At 33.9% G+C, this 19,566-nt stretch overlaps 3 protein-coding genes and 1 long non-coding RNA gene across 5 annotated transcripts; 2 read left to right on the plus strand and 2 right to left on the minus strand.

Moving 5' to 3' along the window:
- Positions 1–407: 407 nt before the first annotated feature.
- Positions 408–7,005, plus strand: LOC105208403 (SAFB-like transcription modulator). Of its 2 annotated transcripts, XM_011178219.3 has the most exons (10): positions 408–615; positions 697–1,098; positions 1,903–1,927; positions 2,223–2,418; positions 2,910–2,956; positions 4,054–5,038; positions 5,478–5,642; positions 5,706–5,890; positions 5,942–6,149; positions 6,208–7,005. In XM_011178219.3, exons 1-10 carry the CDS (start codon positions 496–498, stop codon positions 6,536–6,538), a joined length of 2,664 nt encoding a protein of 887 aa, XP_011176521.1. In that variant the 5' UTR covers positions 408–495; the 3' UTR covers positions 6,539–7,005. The 2 variants fall into 2 exon arrangements, with proteins under 2 accessions (XP_011176521.1, XP_011176520.1); XM_011178218.3 differs by having other exon boundaries at positions 5,706–6,149.
- On the minus strand, positions 6,630–13,170 carry LOC105208458 (serine/threonine-protein kinase Nek8). Its single transcript, XM_011178314.3, has 17 exons — positions 13,079–13,170; positions 11,546–12,048; positions 11,323–11,479; positions 10,761–10,949; positions 9,871–10,009; positions 9,684–9,812; positions 9,499–9,567; positions 9,343–9,428; positions 9,061–9,267; positions 8,849–8,973; positions 8,572–8,689; positions 8,240–8,506; positions 7,998–8,163; positions 7,561–7,746; positions 7,394–7,504; positions 7,209–7,330; positions 6,630–7,157 (listed from the first exon to the last, which is right to left on the minus strand). The coding sequence occupies exons 2-17, from the start codon at positions 11,886–11,888 to the stop codon at positions 7,022–7,024; spliced, it is 2,550 nt and encodes an 849-aa protein (XP_011176616.2). The 5' UTR covers positions 11,889–12,048; positions 13,079–13,170; the 3' UTR covers positions 6,630–7,021.
- Positions 11,717–12,899, plus strand: LOC128919975 (uncharacterized). The gene is made up of 2 exons (XR_008470084.1): positions 11,717–11,854; positions 11,928–12,899. It is a non-coding gene; the product is annotated as an uncharacterized LOC128919975 (long non-coding RNA).
- Positions 13,171–13,554: 384 nt separating the features above from the next.
- Positions 13,555–15,457, minus strand: LOC105208398 (ras-related protein Rab-8A). Its single transcript, XM_011178211.3, has 5 exons — positions 14,748–15,457; positions 14,313–14,512; positions 14,032–14,124; positions 13,818–13,931; positions 13,555–13,759 (listed from the first exon to the last, which is right to left on the minus strand). The coding sequence occupies exons 1-5, from the start codon at positions 14,869–14,871 to the stop codon at positions 13,646–13,648; spliced, it is 645 nt and encodes a 214-aa protein (XP_011176513.1). The 5' UTR covers positions 14,872–15,457; the 3' UTR covers positions 13,555–13,645.
- Positions 15,458–19,566: the final 4,109 nt, after the last annotated feature.

The following is a 19,566-nucleotide window of genomic DNA, read 5'->3' on the forward strand; positions in this document are numbered from 1 at the left end:
AATTTTTGGACTTTATCATTGATGTTTATGAAAATTATTAGGTAATTTACTAATTTATATAAAATGATAAGATATTGTTTTGTTCGTTAAAATATACCGCATAACACGATTCTTACAGAATATTGTATTCCATACATTTAGATATGCGTCAAAAATTAACAAATATATTGAAATTATTAAATACCAAAAAATATTTGGTAGTTTGTCCGAGAGTAATATATATATAATTTATGAACAAGAATCTGAATTATTTGAGACTAATAATCCGCAATATTTATCAAATATATCACTTTCTTACAATAATCACCTCACCACTGCACCCACATTTGGAGTTTAGACTTAAATTTAAGTAATAGATTCCATTTCCCTTGTAAAAGTGTTGCCAACTTAAAGGAATCATGAGCTTAGCAACACTGATTTATTAGAAGCCATTTTGTATTTCATTGCAGACGTATTTTTGTGGGACTAGGTTTTAATTCTACAAATTTTGAAACAATGTCGGATTCTGGAAAAAAGTTGTGTGAATTACGTGTTTGTGATTTGAAAGATGAGCTAGAAAAGAGAAAATTGGAAACTAGTGGAGCTAAAGTGACATTGGTGGAACGGCTAGAACAGGTAGTAACAACACATATGTAACACATCCATATATAAATTTACTATTAATGTGTGTTTGTTCACATAATTTTATTTTTTTAGGCTATAAAAAGTGAGGGCTTAGATCCGTCTAAGTATATTTTTGAACTCAATTCCAAAGTCGTTAAGAAAATTATGGATTCAAAGAAAGTAGACATAAAGCCTGTCGAAGAAATCAAAATAAAGGAGGAGCCCATCGACGCCGAAGAAATTGCTCTTAAAACTGATGATGCGGGGGAAGAGGAAGATTATGACGAGGATGACGAAGTAGACCAAGTAGGGGATGTAGATGATGAATGTGTGATAATCGAAGAAGAAGAGAGGACTGAAGTTGATAATATAAATGATGAGGATGGAGGTTCAAACAATGGCCCGGACAGGGAAGAGGAAAATACAGGCGAATCGAATGAAGAATCTATAAATTTAACTATTGGTGAAGACGAACAAAAACTTTTACACGATGAGGTGAGAATACCTATACGAACATATTATTTAAGCGTTAGTAATACCTTTTCAATCACCAGAGAATTTTATTTAACACTAAACCTACCAGAGCAATCAAATGACTGCTTTTGAGACTTTGAAATATAAATGTTTTTTTAGTTATTTGCTAATTATTTATGTTTATTGTTTATGCTAAACTCTGTATCAATTGCAATCAACTGGAAAAGACTGTAATGTTTATTTCAAAAGCCGTCATTTGATCACACTCGGTAGAAATAAGTATATGTATAGAATATGTCGGTCGGTATGTCACAATATGTGGACGGTGCATCCGCAAAGGAAGTACATTATCTCAGTGTATAACTTAAAAATAATCTCTCTGTCTACGTACTTTTGGGAAATTATTATTCCACTCATTCGTTTTATATCCATCTAATAATAATAAACAAAAACAATCACCCTCTTTCGTCCAAATTATGCGCGGGGCGTAATCCGCAAACGATTGAATTTACCAAGTCATGAAAGGCAGGAATTTATATTTACGGATAGATGATGTTGTGGCTTAATATTTTTAAAGGTAATTAGCATTCTGGATGCAGACGTCTTAATGGTGTGCCCTTTACTCGTTATTTAGCTCGTTTTTTATGCTATCAGTTATTTTCGGAAAACTGGATATGTATTATTTTTATAAAATGCATACAAGCAACTTTAACTTCTAGTTTGCACCTATTGAATTTAAATGATATCTGCTTCCTCATATTTTCAGAATTCCATAAATTAAGAAACCAGCTTTTAACTAGATTATATTATTCATTTATTTTGCAGGCACCTGATGACAAGGAAAAATGCGGTGAGTATTTTGTAAAAATTTTATACTTTCGAAAAATTTATACAGTATTATATTTATAACTCTTCAATGTGCTTATATTGATATTATTCGTGTTGCAAGTCTCGCAGATGTAAAGCGCTTGTAGTGAAACATAAAATTAATATACATATCCATATATATGTATAAACTCTTATATATATTATGCTGACAGAATCTATAATGAAATCAAAAGCAAAAGAAATAACATAAAATTAAAAACTAATAAAAAATAACTGTTCTCCCTCGTAAAATGTCGTTATTTGCCGGTTACTTATAGCCGATGCAGAAGGTGATACTTCCGGCAGAACTTCAGCGCAAAAGAGCACAAAAATGGTTGCAGCTTTGAAGGACACAAGAGAATCTAAGAGTAGCTTGGACAGCAGTAAAGATGTGCGTAAATGCAGCAAGTTGGATGACGATAAATCAAAGAGAAAAGATGAGAAGTCTAGCGAAAAAAAGGATAAAGACATTAGGTTGGTTGAATGTGCAACTACTTAACAGCATTAATAATTTCATAATGGGAATGGCGATCAGCAGACATTAATTTCCAATTTGTTGTATGTGTGTTTATATCAGTTATAGTGTTGCATATTGTTTAGATTTGGGAACGAGCCAAAAAATCGGGATCCTCCAGGTATTTAAAGAATATGCAAGAGAAGGAACAGATGATAAAAGAAACAAACGTAACATAAATAATGTATTTTTAAGAGGAGCAGATACGTTTTCAGCAACTTTCTCACAGCTATTAGGCCGTTCATCTTATACAAATATCAACATTAATCGCTGATATAAATAATACATACAAACAAATGTTCGATTATGCGAAATTAAATGAAGAATTGAAACGTTGTACGTGTGAATATTTAACTAATGCAATTTCTTTTAATATTTTTCCGCTAAATTCAACTTTAATCAACCCGAATTTCGATTGTTTACGTGATCGTGATTATCCAACTGAAAACAGTGAACAAAAATCTTCTTCAAACAAGACCTCGCAAAAGGATGACAAAGGTAAATAACCATAAAAATGCAGGGTAATAAACCATGCCAACAGCTGAAAGTGTAATTCAAGATCGACATTGATGTAGGGCTTAGTAAATAATCAGTGATAATACTTAATGAACGTTTTTAACTTTGTTGAATTTTATTTAGTACGTTACTTGACAAAGGAAGTGTGAACTTTCCAACAGATGTTCTTAGGATCGTTTCGCATAAGTGAAATTTAATATCTAGTAAATTGAATACAAAAATATATTGTATTCTATAAACATAACTTTTGAGAATAGTATACGTAATATAAGATCGTATTGCTGCAATCACTAGTAATCACCGTAACAACTGTATGTACATGACCAAGGCATTTATATCACGATAATTATAGAGTTGTCTTATAATCTAAAACCGGAAAAAGTCAGTAATCATCGAACAGCATCATTACGCTTACATTTTTTAGCAAATGTTGGATTAATATTGCGATTTACAACTAGAGGATTACTAATCGGCAAAAAGGATTTAAAATCTCCCCACTAATCGCTAACGTTTGTCTCAAATAAAAATGTTGGGATTAAATAGTCCCGTTCATCTTCATTATTTAAGCACTTTTCAACAAGCTGCATTGATGCCATATCTCTCGCATTGGCATTTCTACAAAATTGTGAAGAAAATTATACAAAACAAAACGACGGATTTGAATGGAAAATGCAAGTGGATGACGGAGAAGCCCAGCCCGCAGATAATGGTCAACAGTTGGCGCAGGATCATCATCAATTAGCACAGGATCATCATTAACTGGCGCGGGTCGATTTGATTATGTATACACATTAAGTTGCTGCTGAGTTTTCGATCTTACTCTTATAACAAAACACCAAAGTTCACATTTTCTTTGTTGAGTAATTTATAGGGATTTTATTTAAACTGCACGTTTACACAAATAAAAGATCTAAATTGTAGACAAAGACATTTTATATCGAGTTATGATACAAAATTCTGATTTACAACAAAGTTCCTTTTTCAAAGATAAAAATATGAAGACTTACAAAACGATCGCAAAATTATTTGTATGTGTGCTCACCCTTACTATTCCACTATTATTTATATGGAAATTGCAGAAAAGTCTTCAGCCAATATTGCTACAAAATCGTCGACCACAGGAAAGCAGACAACGCCTTCACGAAATCTTTGGGTATCGGGATTATCTTCATTAACTAGAGCCAGTGACCTGAAAACTATATTTTCCAAATATGGAAAGGTTATCGGAGCTAAGGTGGTTACCAACACCCGGACTCCGGGTACTCGTTGCTATGGCTACGTAACAATGTCATCATCGTCGGATGCCAGCCGTTGCATTGAGCATTTGCATCACACCGAACTACATGGACGGATAATATCAGTAGAGCGCACTAAAAACGAAATCGGCAGCAGCTCAACAAGTGTCGCTAAATCACGTGCGGATACCACACGGAAAGATGAAGACAAGAAGATACGGGACACAACTTCTAAGACTGGAGACGATAAACGTAAAACAGTTGATACTAAGAAAGACGATGTATCAAAGAAACCTGAAGTGGAGAAGGATAAGCAGCGCGACAAAGAAAAGGAAAAGGACCATAATAAAAAAGACGAAAAGGATAAGGAAAAAGACAAAGAAAAAAGTGTGACTAGCAATCATGAGAAGCGAGCAATTTCTAAAGATGGGCTCAAAGATCGAAATATCCGTCAGCATTCTAATCGCAGTCGCTCTAATGACCGTAATCGCAACGACCGAAATATTCGTGACCAACGTCAAAGGGATCGTGAACGTGAACAACGCATCAGACAGAGGGAGTATATACAGTTACGGGAAGAGCGAGAACGACAACGGTTACGAGAGCGTGAACGCGAACTACGTGAGGAAGAAAGACGTCGACGCGAAATCCGCGAACGTCAACGACAAGAAGAAGCTCGACTGGCCGAAGAACGTCGCAAACTGGCACAGGAACGTGAACGCTTGGAGAAAGAGAAAGCCGAATTGCTGCGTTTGGAGCGCGAACGACAAAAACTAGAGCGGGAGAAAATTGAATTGGAGCGACTCGAGTTAAAACGTCAACAAATGAAGTATGAACGCGTAAACAATTTCATTTATTCGTTTTTTTAGAATATACAATATACATATACATATATCCTCCTAAACACATCCGCATATACAAATGCACAACATGATGCACGAACACAAACCGTATAACCGTATTATACGCTCCTTCCGGTCAATGCCATTATGGCAAATGTGAACCAGTTTCGAGATGTGTGTTTGAGTGCTGACTGTTGGATGTATACAATGTGTGATTACTATGATAAAATATGATAAGTTAAATCTCAACAACGTCTTAACGGTATCAGAATTTCTGAAATATAGAGTAAGCCAGGTGATTAAGCATCATCCCCGAAATGGTCAATTTTTTTAGACTAACATTTAAAATATAAATAATTAAACGTGTAAAGGGATTAATCATTTATTTTGTGTTTTTCCCAATTTTCGTTTGAATTGTACCAAAAGGATTATGCACGCGCGTGAGGATCCTATTAAACGGCTAGCAAAAAGACCCAGCGATGAGCGTTATACCGAAGTGTCGAATAGGAAACGCTCGTCAGGAAGTGACTCCCGTTTTGAGGCGCCGCCACCACCGCGTTTCGATACCAGTCTCATAACATCATCAAGAAGGTAAAAAAATATTATTTTTATGAGTTTAAGTATTCTTCATATTTTATGTTATTATACACACAGCTATGATAAAAAACGTGATGATTATAATAGCTCATCATCTAGCAAGCGTACCATTGAGGACTTTTCATCTTCAGCTAAACGCATGGATTACTCAAAGCGTGACGACTTCTCCAGTGCAGGTACCAAACGTTCAGCATTGGACGACTATCCAGTCGTCCCAACGAAACGCAGTGCTGATGATTACGGTAAGCGTAATAATGAATATTTATCGTCAACTTCATCAAAACGAATCATAGACGATTATGGCACAAACAAACCATCTCGTGACGACTACAAGCGTGAAGTTGAAATTAGACACGTTCCGCCAGCTGGTAACAGCAATAGTTCATCATTTCATACAAGCCGCGATGTCAGCTCGACTGTTCATAAGGCTAACGCCGGTCGTTATGTGGATTCGGAACGTCCCACAAGTGGTTACAGACGTGGTGGCATCGATGACATTCGGTATATCATATATATTTTCTTATGTTATTATGTTTTATTTAATTATTATTATATGTAGGTCATCGACATCTGGAAATAAACGTTATGAAAATACAAACACTTACGGCAACTCGAATAATGGCGGTAGTGTTTGGGCATCATCATCTACTCATTTGAGTGGAAGTTCTAGCGGAGGAGGTGGTGTTAAATCATACGTGGGTAATGGCATGTCAAATATGCATAGTAACTCAACATGGCAGAAATCGGTCGAAGAAAATAACTGGCGTCCCATGCAATCGACACAAGACCGTTTCGACCGGACATACAATGAACGATCCAATAGTGGTTACACTGCTGGAGGTATGTTTGGCAGTGGGGGACGTTATAGCGGTCAAATGTCGCGTTACTAAAACTATATTTGGCATCATTATCATGCCGTAGTTTTAAGATTTCGTTTCGTATTGTAATTTGAATTGATAAGTACATTTAACCATTTATCAGAAGCATTTGTATTCGACAAGATAACAAAACGCTATACATGTTCAATGTTTTAAAAACATTTTTCTGAATTAGTAAATATGACAAGTGATGAGTTATGCTAAAAATTTAGCAGTTTAATTTTTAGGTTTCACGACAAATATTCCCACATTTCAAGAAAACTACAGGAGAGATGTGCTAGATTCAACATCAATATGTGTAATTATTGAGAAAATAATGCCTGAACGTCATTTTGTAATTATTTTTGATCATAAGTTTTTAGTGCTCCCTTTTCTCGTATTTCAAAAATATGCTATAAATTTGTCATTTATATTTAAGTGAATTTGGATTAAAAATAAAACAGATTACATTAATACAAAATGTAATTAAATTATTGTTATATCATTGATCGTACATTACTGCACATCTTCCAGAGAGGATACCAGCGGCGTCGTCGTATCCACCAACACTAAAACACTGTGCGACAGGAGATATATATTGCTGACTTCAATATTGTAGCCTTTTTCACGCTGCTCCTTGGATGCATACAAACTAAAAGGAATCATTGACTATGATGAATTTGCATCGCTTTAAAGTACTCACGACAATAGATCTACAGGTTCTAAAAGTAGCTCAGATTTATAAATCGAGGCAAGGAAATTAGTAAAGGCCACGGTGCTGTTGTTGACATCGGTATTAGTAGAGTTTTGGTTATGACCATGCAACTATTGTATGAGTAATTCTTATATACATGAGATAAAACGGTGGAATTCACATAAAATACTGACCTTAAAGAAGTTACTCTCCCCAAAGGCTGGTATGCCATTTCTTGTTCCCCAAAAGGTAATGAAATTATCCTTAGAGGTAACTATTGTGCCTTGATCATTGCATTTGCAATTCTATTTAAAACAATAACACAATTAATACGAAAGTATTTAAGAGACATTGTATTTACTACAATGGTACGATCCGTAAGAAATTCTACCAATGTGGGCCGCTCAACACCATCTGTGTGCCCTACTCCCAGTTGTCCTTCTGAATTCCGACCCATCGTGTAGATCCTACCGTGTTCCACTAACAAAACGGTATGCATAGAAGAGAAGCTTGCCGAAAGAACTTTATGGGGCAGTTGTAATTTTTTCTAATCAATTTTATGAAATAGTGATGCAAATTTGAAGCTAACACAAACATGTAACATAAATACATAAAGTAACTGTACAGTAGCTCACTAAAGTGTGTCATTATAAAATTGCTGTTCCGATGATTATTAAAATTAGTGATCATATTAAACTATGAAACATTTAATAACCATACAAGTTATTCATTCATTTTTGCACACACTTTTGCAAGATACTGTCCATAAATGCCGTCTGATATATGGAAAAAACATACGAATGCTGTTATGTTGCTTTTTTTAAACCCCAACTTCTTGTATTTGTTGCAGCCACAGGCATACAAGTCTCCGTTTTTAAAAAGAACTGCTGAAATATTTGGACCGCAAATGATTTTCTCAGCTTTTCCATTCATATGTGGCAGTAGAACCTTTTGTGGGATTTTTCTTAAAAAGTTAGTTAAACACGTATGTATTTGTATCAGTTTATACCCATTTTTAGTATGTGTATATATGTACGTACTGTTGTGTTTGAAATTTACCCAAACCGAGGGCTCCTTGCGTGCTGGTACCCCAAACGTAGATCGAGCCATCGGTGCTTAAAGCAAGCACATGCTCAGTACCGGCCGCTATTTTCTCTATTTGTATGTCCTGTAGCTTAGATACAGTTTTTGGAGTATGATATAACTTGTTTTCGTCATGTCCTAATGCATACTTAGAGTTATCACCACAACTGAGAACCGTACCGGATTGAGTTAATAGAATACTGAAGCCATCGCCAACGCATGCGCTATAAAATGCAACGGTACTTTTTCTACCTTTATTACTTGATTTAATTTAAATGAATGAGTTTACCTTATAATGTAATGGTTTCGAATACTTTCCATTCTACTGGGATAATGTTTCCATCCTTCAAGCGATGATGAACCGAGTTGTCCGTGTATACCCTCCCCCCACGCATAAACCGAACCATCTTAAATAAAAAGATTTTATTAAAATTGTAAAACATAGTTCCATATAAAAATATTTATTGACAACACATATTATATATATGCGTGATATATGATAGTTTTTTTTTTTTAATTGAGACTCGGCCTATTCATAATAAGATACTTAAATGCTAAACACTTACCATCATTAGCAACCACAAAATGTGAGTCACTTGCAGCGACTGAGCGTATGCGAGCTTTAGGAGGTAATTGTATGGGATTCATGCTGAAGCTGTTGCCAAATGCCTTTAATTGGTATAATACGGATCTGAATAATAAAGTCATACACATAAATAATCCACACTGCCAAGTGTGGTGTGGCAATTATTTAAGATTTACTTTTAAATTTGCTTACCGCTTATAAATTATTTCATTCGGTATGGCGGTTTCCGCATTCATAGCTTCCCTTTCGGTGTGTCCGGTTGGGAACTCGGTCAATGCTCGCTCAGAATTGTCTGGCTCCAAACAAAAACTGAGCTCCATGTCCTCCTTGGGAGGTTGTAATTCAGTACCCATATTTGAAATGGGATTCATTGCAAGTATATCGTCATTATAGGAATAACTAACATAACAAATATTTAAATATTTAACGAACATGCAACGTACATATGAACAGTGGAAATATTTTGTCACTTACCCCTTATGTTTTCCCATATTTCTAAATATTAGCGGAATCCAATACTCCAATATCTCCGAGGCCTTTGGACGAAGTGAAGCATCAACCTACAGTATTGTGGTTAGAAGGCAATTGTTGAGAGAGTACTACACATGAATATAAAATATGGAAACTTGCTTGCAAGAGATTATCTAGGAGACTGCGTAATCCCGAAGAATAGCCCGTCGGTATGGTGGTATAGTTACCCTAAAAATGTTCATATATGTATGAACATATGTACATATATGCAATCAATGTGTATAGAGCAATTTTATTGTAACTGGTATTGCAAAAGTGTAGTTTTTGTTTCATAATAAACATACCGCCATTATCTTGGAAACCAATTGGGAGAGATTTGAGGCCGCAAAGCTTTTCTTTAGGCAACACATTTCACCAAGTATACAACCTAGTGCCCATATATCGCTTTTATGGTCATACTCCTTACCCTCGCACTAAACACGATTTAATTAATTTTAATTTAATAAATAATCATTATTATCTTGAACTCACCATCTCTGGGCTGAAGTAATATGGTGTTCCTAGTACCGTTTGTGCCAAAACTTTCGTATTCATAATTTTTGATATGCCAAAGTCTCCGATTTTTACTATTCCTCGTTTATTCAAAAACACATTTGCAGTTTTCAAATCTCTACAGGAAGATAGGTCTATTAAATATATGTACATAAGTAGTTACCCGTCCTATGAGTAAAAGAAATGATAAATTTAAACACAAACTGTGTCCATATACATATGTACTCTGGCATTAGTTCGTCCGAAATTATCTATATTAGAATTAGCTACGCTTTCGTATTCAGAATTTCCCTATATGGGGCGCAGAGCTAGATATGGGTATAATTTAATTAAGATTTATATTTGATTGTCAAGCGGACCGATGAACTTTTTGTTCACATTTTATGATTTATGGTATCAACAATGTTGATTAGATATACATATGTATGTAAATATATTATTTTAGTAAAAAAAAAAATAACCGTTATTTGGAAATATGTTTTTTGTTGTCTGATTTTGTACACTTTGACATCTTCTTTGGCTGACATAACTCCAGTCTCTAGTTTAAAAGTTTAATTAATCTTACCCTAAATTAATCTTACGTCTATTTTTAAAAAATGTTAAAGTGTAGCAATAGGTTAACAGGTTCTATTCATATTTACATATGTAGATATATGGTATTAATTACTTTATTGTGCTACACTTAACCGTTTTGTGAGATAAACTTTTATAAAGTACCGATTTTGGGACGACCGGAATGGTAGAACGTTTGAATTATTTCATACGATTTGATATTCCCTGTTACTTCTAAAAATTCAGAGTACAACCAAAATGATTATATGTATGTATGTAGAAGCATGTATGTTTATGTATAGTATGTATAGTCTTACCGATGTAAAATATTTTCAGAATGCATGTAATTAATGGCACTTGAAATCTGCTCAAAAACTGCAACGATATAACGTTCGGGAAAATAATCTTTCAACAGACGGTCCGCTATAACTTGAGCCAGGGTGCCACCATCCGCGAATTCCATTTCAATTAGCAACGTGTTGTTTCTAATGAAGCTACCCAAGTAACTGAAAAAACATGAAACGCATAAACAAAATTTTAATTATATAAAGGAACTTCTGAATTGTATTTAATAAGTCTACCACGCGCTAAACCTGGAGAATACTCGACTAGTTTGGAGATGGCGATGATCTATGAAGATCACAAAATGTGAAAACCAGAAAACGGTGACTAACACATTTTCGACCGATTGGACAGTCTGCGTCTCCTTTTTTTTGAATTGCGATTTAATAGCGTTGCTTTCTAATTATGTAATTTTCTTCAAAATGTTAAGCAAATATTCAACATCAAGTTTGTATAATTAGTTTGAAGATATGTACAAATGTATATACATACAGGATCCAAACGTTATATAAAATCTATGATTTATTATAGTAATACCTAATTATATTCGGATGGTGGAGCTTAGAAAAGACTTCAACTTCATTCATAGCCAAATCACGTTCGGATGGGGTCAAGTCTGCTAAATTGATTTGCTTGAAAACAACGTGATGATTATCAAATTTGCGTCGATATAATATTGCCACTCCAAATGAGCCTGCAAATATTGAATTCATTTCAAAACTCATGCATACATATTGTTAATGGAAATGTGATATGTTACCTTGTCCAACCACTCTAATTTTTTCATAATTACTCAGCCCATCAACAACTGTATTTGAAGAACTGATGCCTTCAGGTGGCTTGGTGATATGACCCATAATCGATCTATCACCAAATTCAGGTCCTCCATTTTTATTTAGAGTTTCGTCTCTCAATAATGCTAATACCGAAGATGAAGAATTGGATATGGTGAAAATTTTGGGCGGCATCACTCCGTTAAAAGTGGCCCTCTTTTTTGACCTCGATGACAAGGCATTCACGGAAGAATTACTTGATGCTGAGGAATCGGATATTCGCCCATTAAAAATCGGTAAAGAACTGGCCTTAGCTTTGATTTTTTTCATTTTTATGTGCAATCCAAAGCTTATATTTATTCCATCTAGTCCATCTATCGACAACTTTAACTTGTTTTTAAATGACGGCCTACTAACAAATGAGGGCCACTGACCAGTGAAAATGTTGTGGTCAATTTAATATTGCCTAGCAATGAGATCCATTATGCAGCTATGGAGCAACACGTGTCAAATTTGTCAATAATATATATAGTATATATGTGTATATGTAGTGTAAGTATATTTTGTGTATTCATTATCTTGATGTACATATGTGTATCTATGCTGACGGTGCTTGTGCAGAAACAATAATTTGTATTTCCAACTTGTATATTCCTTACCACGTCCAACACCCATTCAATCGTAAACAAATGTACACTAGATAATTATATCCGGAAGTTTTTAGTTAATGCATTTTATTTCGTTATGGTTGAAATTATTTTTCTAAGTTTGTTGTGGCTTGTAAATTGTTTAAAAATAAATCTTAAGTTTACTTCAAATGGACTAGTAAAATTTCACTTAACTAATGCACCAAATCGCTTTACGTTGTATTTCATGGATACTTATAAAGTGATCACAAATTATGTCCTTTTGAAACAATGCATAACTTGAATTTGAAATATAAATATAATATTAAACATATGTATGTTACATATCCAATTACATATATGTATGTATGTATATGTATTTAGCACATTTCAGGCAGACATAATTAGTAGTAATGCGATCTATGATATACGTAGGTATGTATTATATGTATGTATGTACATGCATAAGTACTTACTCATCTATGTTAGTTGACATTATAAAATTCATATAGGTATTGAATATACATACACACTTCAGCTATTCATAATACAATTAGTACGTTTGCTCCCGTTTCAGTTGTTATTCAGTTTTGTTATTGTACACTATTTGTTGGGTAATTGACTACGATGCTATTAAAAACGGAATTTACGCAAAGACAGGCATGAACAGAACAAGGCCTTCCATAGTAGAATTTTTATATTTTTACATCGTTTCTATATATATGTATATAATTGGTTGCTTATAATCAAATACATACAAATAAAAGGAGATTTATACTTAACGAAAGAAAACGTGATTATAGTCTGTTACCTTTATGAGGTGATCATGTATCATGTATTTAATTTAATGATGGAATGCTTAATTTTATCTATTTAACTATGGATAATTATTACCTTTTCAGTTTGCCCATTTTTAACGAAGACGTTTAAGAATAATGTTACATTTATTATAAAGTTGTCGTTCTCGAAAACAAATTAGTTGTTAATGATACTTGTTTTATAATAATGTATTAAGCGCAATACTATTTGGCTTTATGCAATATACAAATGTATGTATGTACACATGTATGTATAAAATATATGATATTAGCTCTAAAATGTACATATGTACATACTTATATTATACAACTTTGAGATAACTTTTTATTTTGCTTTGGATTACATTACTACAACTGCCATGAACTATGTAATTGTAATGTCTTATCAGTATAATACGGTTGCAATGTGACAACCATAAGCCCGCTCAGGAAATTTTCGATTTGCCAATTACCTGCAAGCAAGTTCAAGTTTGTTGCTGCTTATACTGCATCTCAGTGCTGGCCATATTTGGCCAAGTTGACTGGTAGTATTTACGATTACATGCCTGTATGTATGTAAGTTAGGCATGGAAGTACATATTCCACTACAGCACTCTAATGGACGTATATTTCCTTATGAGTATGTGGAATATTTCTGTTCGGCTTAGCAGGAACAGCGATTTCCTTCGGAGAGACTGGCCAAACTGAAGGTACCAAGACCGTTGGAGCCGGGAGATTTTTTGTCCTGATTTTTATCGTCGTTATCAAAATTATCCCCCTAAAAATATAATAAAATCATTATACACATTTACACCGAAGTTCAAGTAAAATACTACCCGACGTTCGCGTTGCTCCCTGATTTTTCGTGCCAATGCTAGAAAAGCCTCTTCAATGTTAATGTTGCATTTACAGGATACTTCAAAGAAGGGCATATCAAAGTTTTCAGCAATCTAATTTTTTTAAATTTATTTGACAATACAAAACCAATGTGCATTAGACATAAATTGTAAGCATTAGTATGAAATAGCAGAAAATTCGGTTAGAACTTACTTTTTCTCCTCTTTCTTTATCAACCGCCCGTTGAGTAGCGGAACATTCGCATTTATTGCCCACTAAGACTTTAACAACATCCGGTGACGCGTTCTGTTTAAAAATTATAAATTTTATAATCAATTATATGTTTAATCTATTCTCGCGTTGTCCTTTGCTCCGTTAGGTGAAGTTAAATATAATTATAAGTACATAAAACATATGCATGAATATGTATGTATTTGCATATTATACACACACACATACATAAATATTTATAAGCATTAATAAATAAGTCAAACCTCTTGTATATTTCGAAGCCAATAAGATAAATTGTTGTAGCTCTCCAAATTGGTCACATCATACATCAATAGGATACCCATCGCCCCACGATAGTAGGCCGTGGTTAATGTACGAAACCTTTCTTGTCCAGCTGTGTCCCAAATTTGCAACTTTATTGGCACACCATCCAAATTGATTAATTTCTGTTTGAAGTCGATGCCTAAGCACAAATAATAAAATAGAAATTTAGTTGTTAATCATCTTGATATTATCAATTTCATACAGACTGGGCAACAACAACAACATGGAGGATTATTCTTATGCATGTGGACATATTGCATTTACATATACATATATAGAAAAAAAATTAGGCATAATTTCGTTAATTTAATACAAATTTTCTGAAATCGAGATTACTAAAAATTAACTTATCCAAACCATTACTATTAAGTTACCTATAGTAGAGATGTATGTGTCGTAGTATTTCTCATCGCAGTATCTATGAACTATACATGTTTTACCCACATTGGAATCACCTAGCACCAGCACTTTATACGTCGCCACAAAGTCCAAAGCCATTTCGTTTTACGGTTTCAATGACTAATACTTGGTTATTTATACGTTATTATTTTACTATTTTATAATACGAAATGACTTAAGACGTCTTTGTAGACTTTACTTGCAATCGCAGTATTTATTCAGTGTCTCTTTATTGAATATGGAAAACGTGTTGAATTTTATTTTGCTTCCTTTGCTCTTTGTGTTATTTGTGCATTCGCAACATTCCAAAACTCCTCGTAGCTTTTAATAATTTATATTTTTTTTTAATATTTTGTTGTTGGTAATTTGAACTTGAAATTGTAAGTAAATCTTCAGTGCAAAGTATGAATCAGCATCATCAAAAAGAACTTCTAAGTGGATTCACGAAAAATCAATACAATCTTGACGTATGAAAACAAGTCAAACGCAGACCAACTCCTAACCAACAGTTTGCTTTGTGGAGTATTTGTGGAACGTGACAGACTTTTGTTCGAAATCAACGCCTGCGTTTATTCAGACGATTGTTTGAAGGGTTGTTATGCATATCAACGGGGTTGAAAATTGACCGATTGTTTGTTTACGATTTCTTTCCGGCGCAGATGTATGTACATATGTATTTGTAAAGGGCATTTGTTATTCGCAAAACAGCTGAAAATATTCGAATATTATGAAAGAAAATTTAGACAAATAGAAATAAGTTTATTTAGCGCGATGTGATTTTAATGAAATAGACTCGTGACTTTGATTCTACCAGATGATAATTATGTACTAGCATAACTTTAATATTCGATTTTTGTTTCTTATGTGATGAGCTTATAGCTTTCGTATATTTAGGCAACCACCGCTCAGAAATTCGAACTTGGCTTCGAATACACATAATATCAAAATATTTGTTAATAGTGTTTATTTCGTTATAAAATATTTAAAATAAAAATTGATATTCACTCAATTCATCATTTAATAGAAACATAAGTGGTACGTACAGAGGTAGTCCAAATTATTATTATTCGAATCGAACGTTTTTTTTTTACAAATTTCACACAAAAAACTTATGCTTGTTGTTGTCATAGGGTAAAAAAATGCTATGTTGTTGTAAACCTTGATCTATTTCTGAGCGAATAGCTAGAAATATTGCGAAGAAATAAGCAAATGAACTGAAGACTCGCACTCGGACTGAAGACTTTACACACAACTTATATCTAAACTCTATTATCCTGTTATTTTATAATGAAATTTTTTTTATTTTAATGTTTATTCTAATCTACTATTTTAAGGTGGTAATTTCATAATTGGTTACATCGCATTTGGCATCAATAACAGTCTGCTTTATGGTCCGAATTGATTCAACACAATTTAACTGTTAATTTAGACCAAATGTCGGTAATTTCGGCGTTTTCGGTTATTATATCAATTGTCCTCGGATATTTAACGAAACTCCAAATATTTTCAATAAAGTTTAGGTCGGAGCCCTGCGGAGGTAAACTTGATTTGCTTCACTTAAAAGTTTTGTTTGTAACGCTCCTTTATGAAATGGAGCATTGTCCTGTTGTAAAATGTAGTTAATAGTTGGAAAAGGCCGACTAGCCACTACAATGGCATGGTCATGTGAATTCTGATATATCCGGATGATTTAGGGTTCTAGTTTTAGTACCAAATCTCCAAAACTTAAGAAAGGAAAACTTCGCCAAAAAATCACAATGTCACCACCGACTCTATTTAGCGTCGAAACTGCATTATTCTTTTTCTCACGTGGTAAATGCATAAAGTGTTTACTAAATAAGTCTGCTTTATTTGCCAACTACAGGCTTTAGGATGCAATTTAAGGCAAATGATATATACATATTTTTTGGTTTCGGAAATATTGACCACTTTATGCACAACGTAGATGTTTATGTTTCTATTGTATTCTAATTCGATGATGCTGCAATATTAAGAGGACTAATTGTGGAATTTTGTAATTTTTGACAGTTCCTACTAGTCTTCTGCATTATCTTTGAGTTATCACAGGTTTCCGTCCAGTTCTCTTTAAAGTATCCCTGCAATTGTTTGTCTCCTTCTTTTTAATAACATTATAAACAGTATTCCTTTAAATTCTATAAATTTTTACTAACTCCGAAGCCGAAACACCAGTCTTAAACTTGGTAACAGTCTCCGATCTAGTTATCATAATTCCTTTGGTTTCGGCATTTTATTTACCAAGTTTTATATTTTAAGGCTTTGTTAGTTAGTTCTGAATGCAATAGAAGCCAATCACTACTCTTGCTTAAACCAAATCCAAGAATAAAGGCTAAATTGTGGTGTGTAAATACTTTTGACTACTGCGAGTCTTCCGTTCATTTGCTTATTTCTCCGCCATATTTCTAGTTTTTCTATCCAAACTGACTTCATTCGCTCAGGAATAGATCAAGGTTTACAACAACATAGCATTTTGTTACCCTGAGGCAACAACAACAACATGCAAAAGCTTTTTGTGTGACATTTGTAAAACAACGTTCGATGTGTAAATAATTGTGACTACCTCTGTATATACAATGTACATATGTAAATACATACATACAGTGAACCAAAAAAAACTTGTACAGAAATTTGACTTTTGACGTTTTATTACGTTTTATTACTTTTACGTTTTATTAGTAATTTCAAATAAAATGCATAAAGTTTTCTCCGAAAAATTAAAATAACTCCGTGTTTGTTCATTGACCTTTTTTCCCCAAAAATTAAATTCGTTCAAATGAAATTTGCATACCAAAACAGGCAGTTTGACGACACGCAATCAATAGCAGGAAAAAATAATGGTATTTAGTAAATAACTGTATTTAAAATGTTGTCAACGTAAATGTACAAGTTTTTTGGGTTCATATATACATATATATATATATATTTGGCGTAGGAACCGCTTTAAGCGATTATAGCCGAATCCACCAGAGCGCGACACTCATTCCTCCTTTTTTACTTTTTGGCGCCAACTGGAAACACCAAGTGAAGCCAGGTCGCTTTGCACTTGGTCTTTCCACCGGAGTGGAGGTCGTCCTCTTCCGCGGCTTCCTCCAGCGGATACTGCATCGAACACTTTCAGAGCTGGAGTGTTTCCATCCATTCGTGCAACATGACCTAGCCAGTGTAGCTGCTGTCTTTTTATTCGCTGAACTATGTCAATGTCGTCGTATGATTCGTATAGTATATAGAAGTTCACGCAAGTGAGGAAAGTTTCTGATTGCCATTCACTTGGGAGTGGCCAGGAACGATTCTTTTGCATATGACTCAAGCAGCTCACGACTTCCGGTTTTAGACCAAGTATCCCCTGGGTAGCTAACAGACATCCGTTTGGAGGCGAGCTAAAGTGAGAAGGCGAATCCCGCTTCTGCGGTTGTGCGTAGGGTTTGGGACCCACAACATAAAAAAATCCACCCCAATGAAAAAAAATCAGAGCCTCGGAAGAGAAACCCCACTTTGGGTTCACATAGTATCACGAATTTCAGCAACTATTTAGAACCAACTTTGCAGAAGGGAGAGGTGAAATATATTTGAAGTTGAAAAAAAGAGTGCGATTACCTCAATGTTATAGTGATGTCATTGTGTTTATAAATTTATTTTTTAGTTTGGCGATCTGATTTTTCAAATAACTTATAACGAACATGTATATGTACATATGTATGTACATACATATAATACATATGCATGTAGATACATACATCTATATGTATAAACTTATACACATAAGGATGTGTAAATATAAAATAAATATCTATATACTGAAAGTAGTTTTGAATATACATTTATAAGACATTAAAATTTCATGAAATTCAAAAACTTGACAAGTAACTACGACTTAGTTTACCACTTCCGAACTATATAAACACAAAAGCAAAACTATTTTTGCCCTTCCTTATATATATATGTATATATATAAAGTAAGTATATTAATATAAATATGCATATGACATTATCTAGATTCATATATCTATCCCAACTACGATATTTTACGCTTCAAGAATTGAACTCAAATAGGCGAAAGTAAATACTTCATTCAATTAATAAATAGGTTATTCTTCCATAATTATATCCAGTTTATGCACATCTGATTGTACGTACATATGTATATACCTATGTAGATGCGTATAAATACATAAAAAGACAACAAATCATATATCATATACCAACACGAATGCACAAAAGCGAAACTGAGACGAATAGAGAGCAAGCAACCAAAATACAACTAAAAAAGCAAAAAGCTTTCATAATATGGCCCCTTCTTTGATGTTTTCTTCATGCAGCTGTAATATTTTCAATTGATTATAAAGTACAACAACTTACAACAAAGAATGCAAGTACATAGGTTCAAAGCCGCCAACAAGATCCCGGAGTTGATTTGGATTCTACGGAATGGAACTATCAACGGCGTACGTTAGGCGGTTAAAGTATTCCAGATGAGCAATTTTGCCCCAAACAGATTGTCTAAGCACTTATACCACTTCATTTGAGTAACTATGTACATACTTCTGACATCATACACCGACACATATCAAGTGGCTCCACATTTATGACGAGAAAATTTTGATTTTTTCCACTCAAGAGAGCAGTGGTTAGAGTGATATAAGTTTATTGTTGCGAGCGTGGAAATGACATCACTTTGACTATGTTAGAAAACCAGAAAATATATGAACATTTGCGACAACAACACACCTTTAGCCAGTCCGACCTTACTCAAGTAGTCTACCTACTATCCAGTTCTCC

The sequence above is a fragment of the Zeugodacus cucurbitae genome, chromosome 2 (genome assembly GCF_028554725.1).
Source record: "Zeugodacus cucurbitae isolate PBARC_wt_2022May chromosome 2, idZeuCucr1.2, whole genome shotgun sequence".
Classification (NCBI taxonomy): Eukaryota; Metazoa; Arthropoda; class Insecta; order Diptera; family Tephritidae; genus Zeugodacus; species Zeugodacus cucurbitae.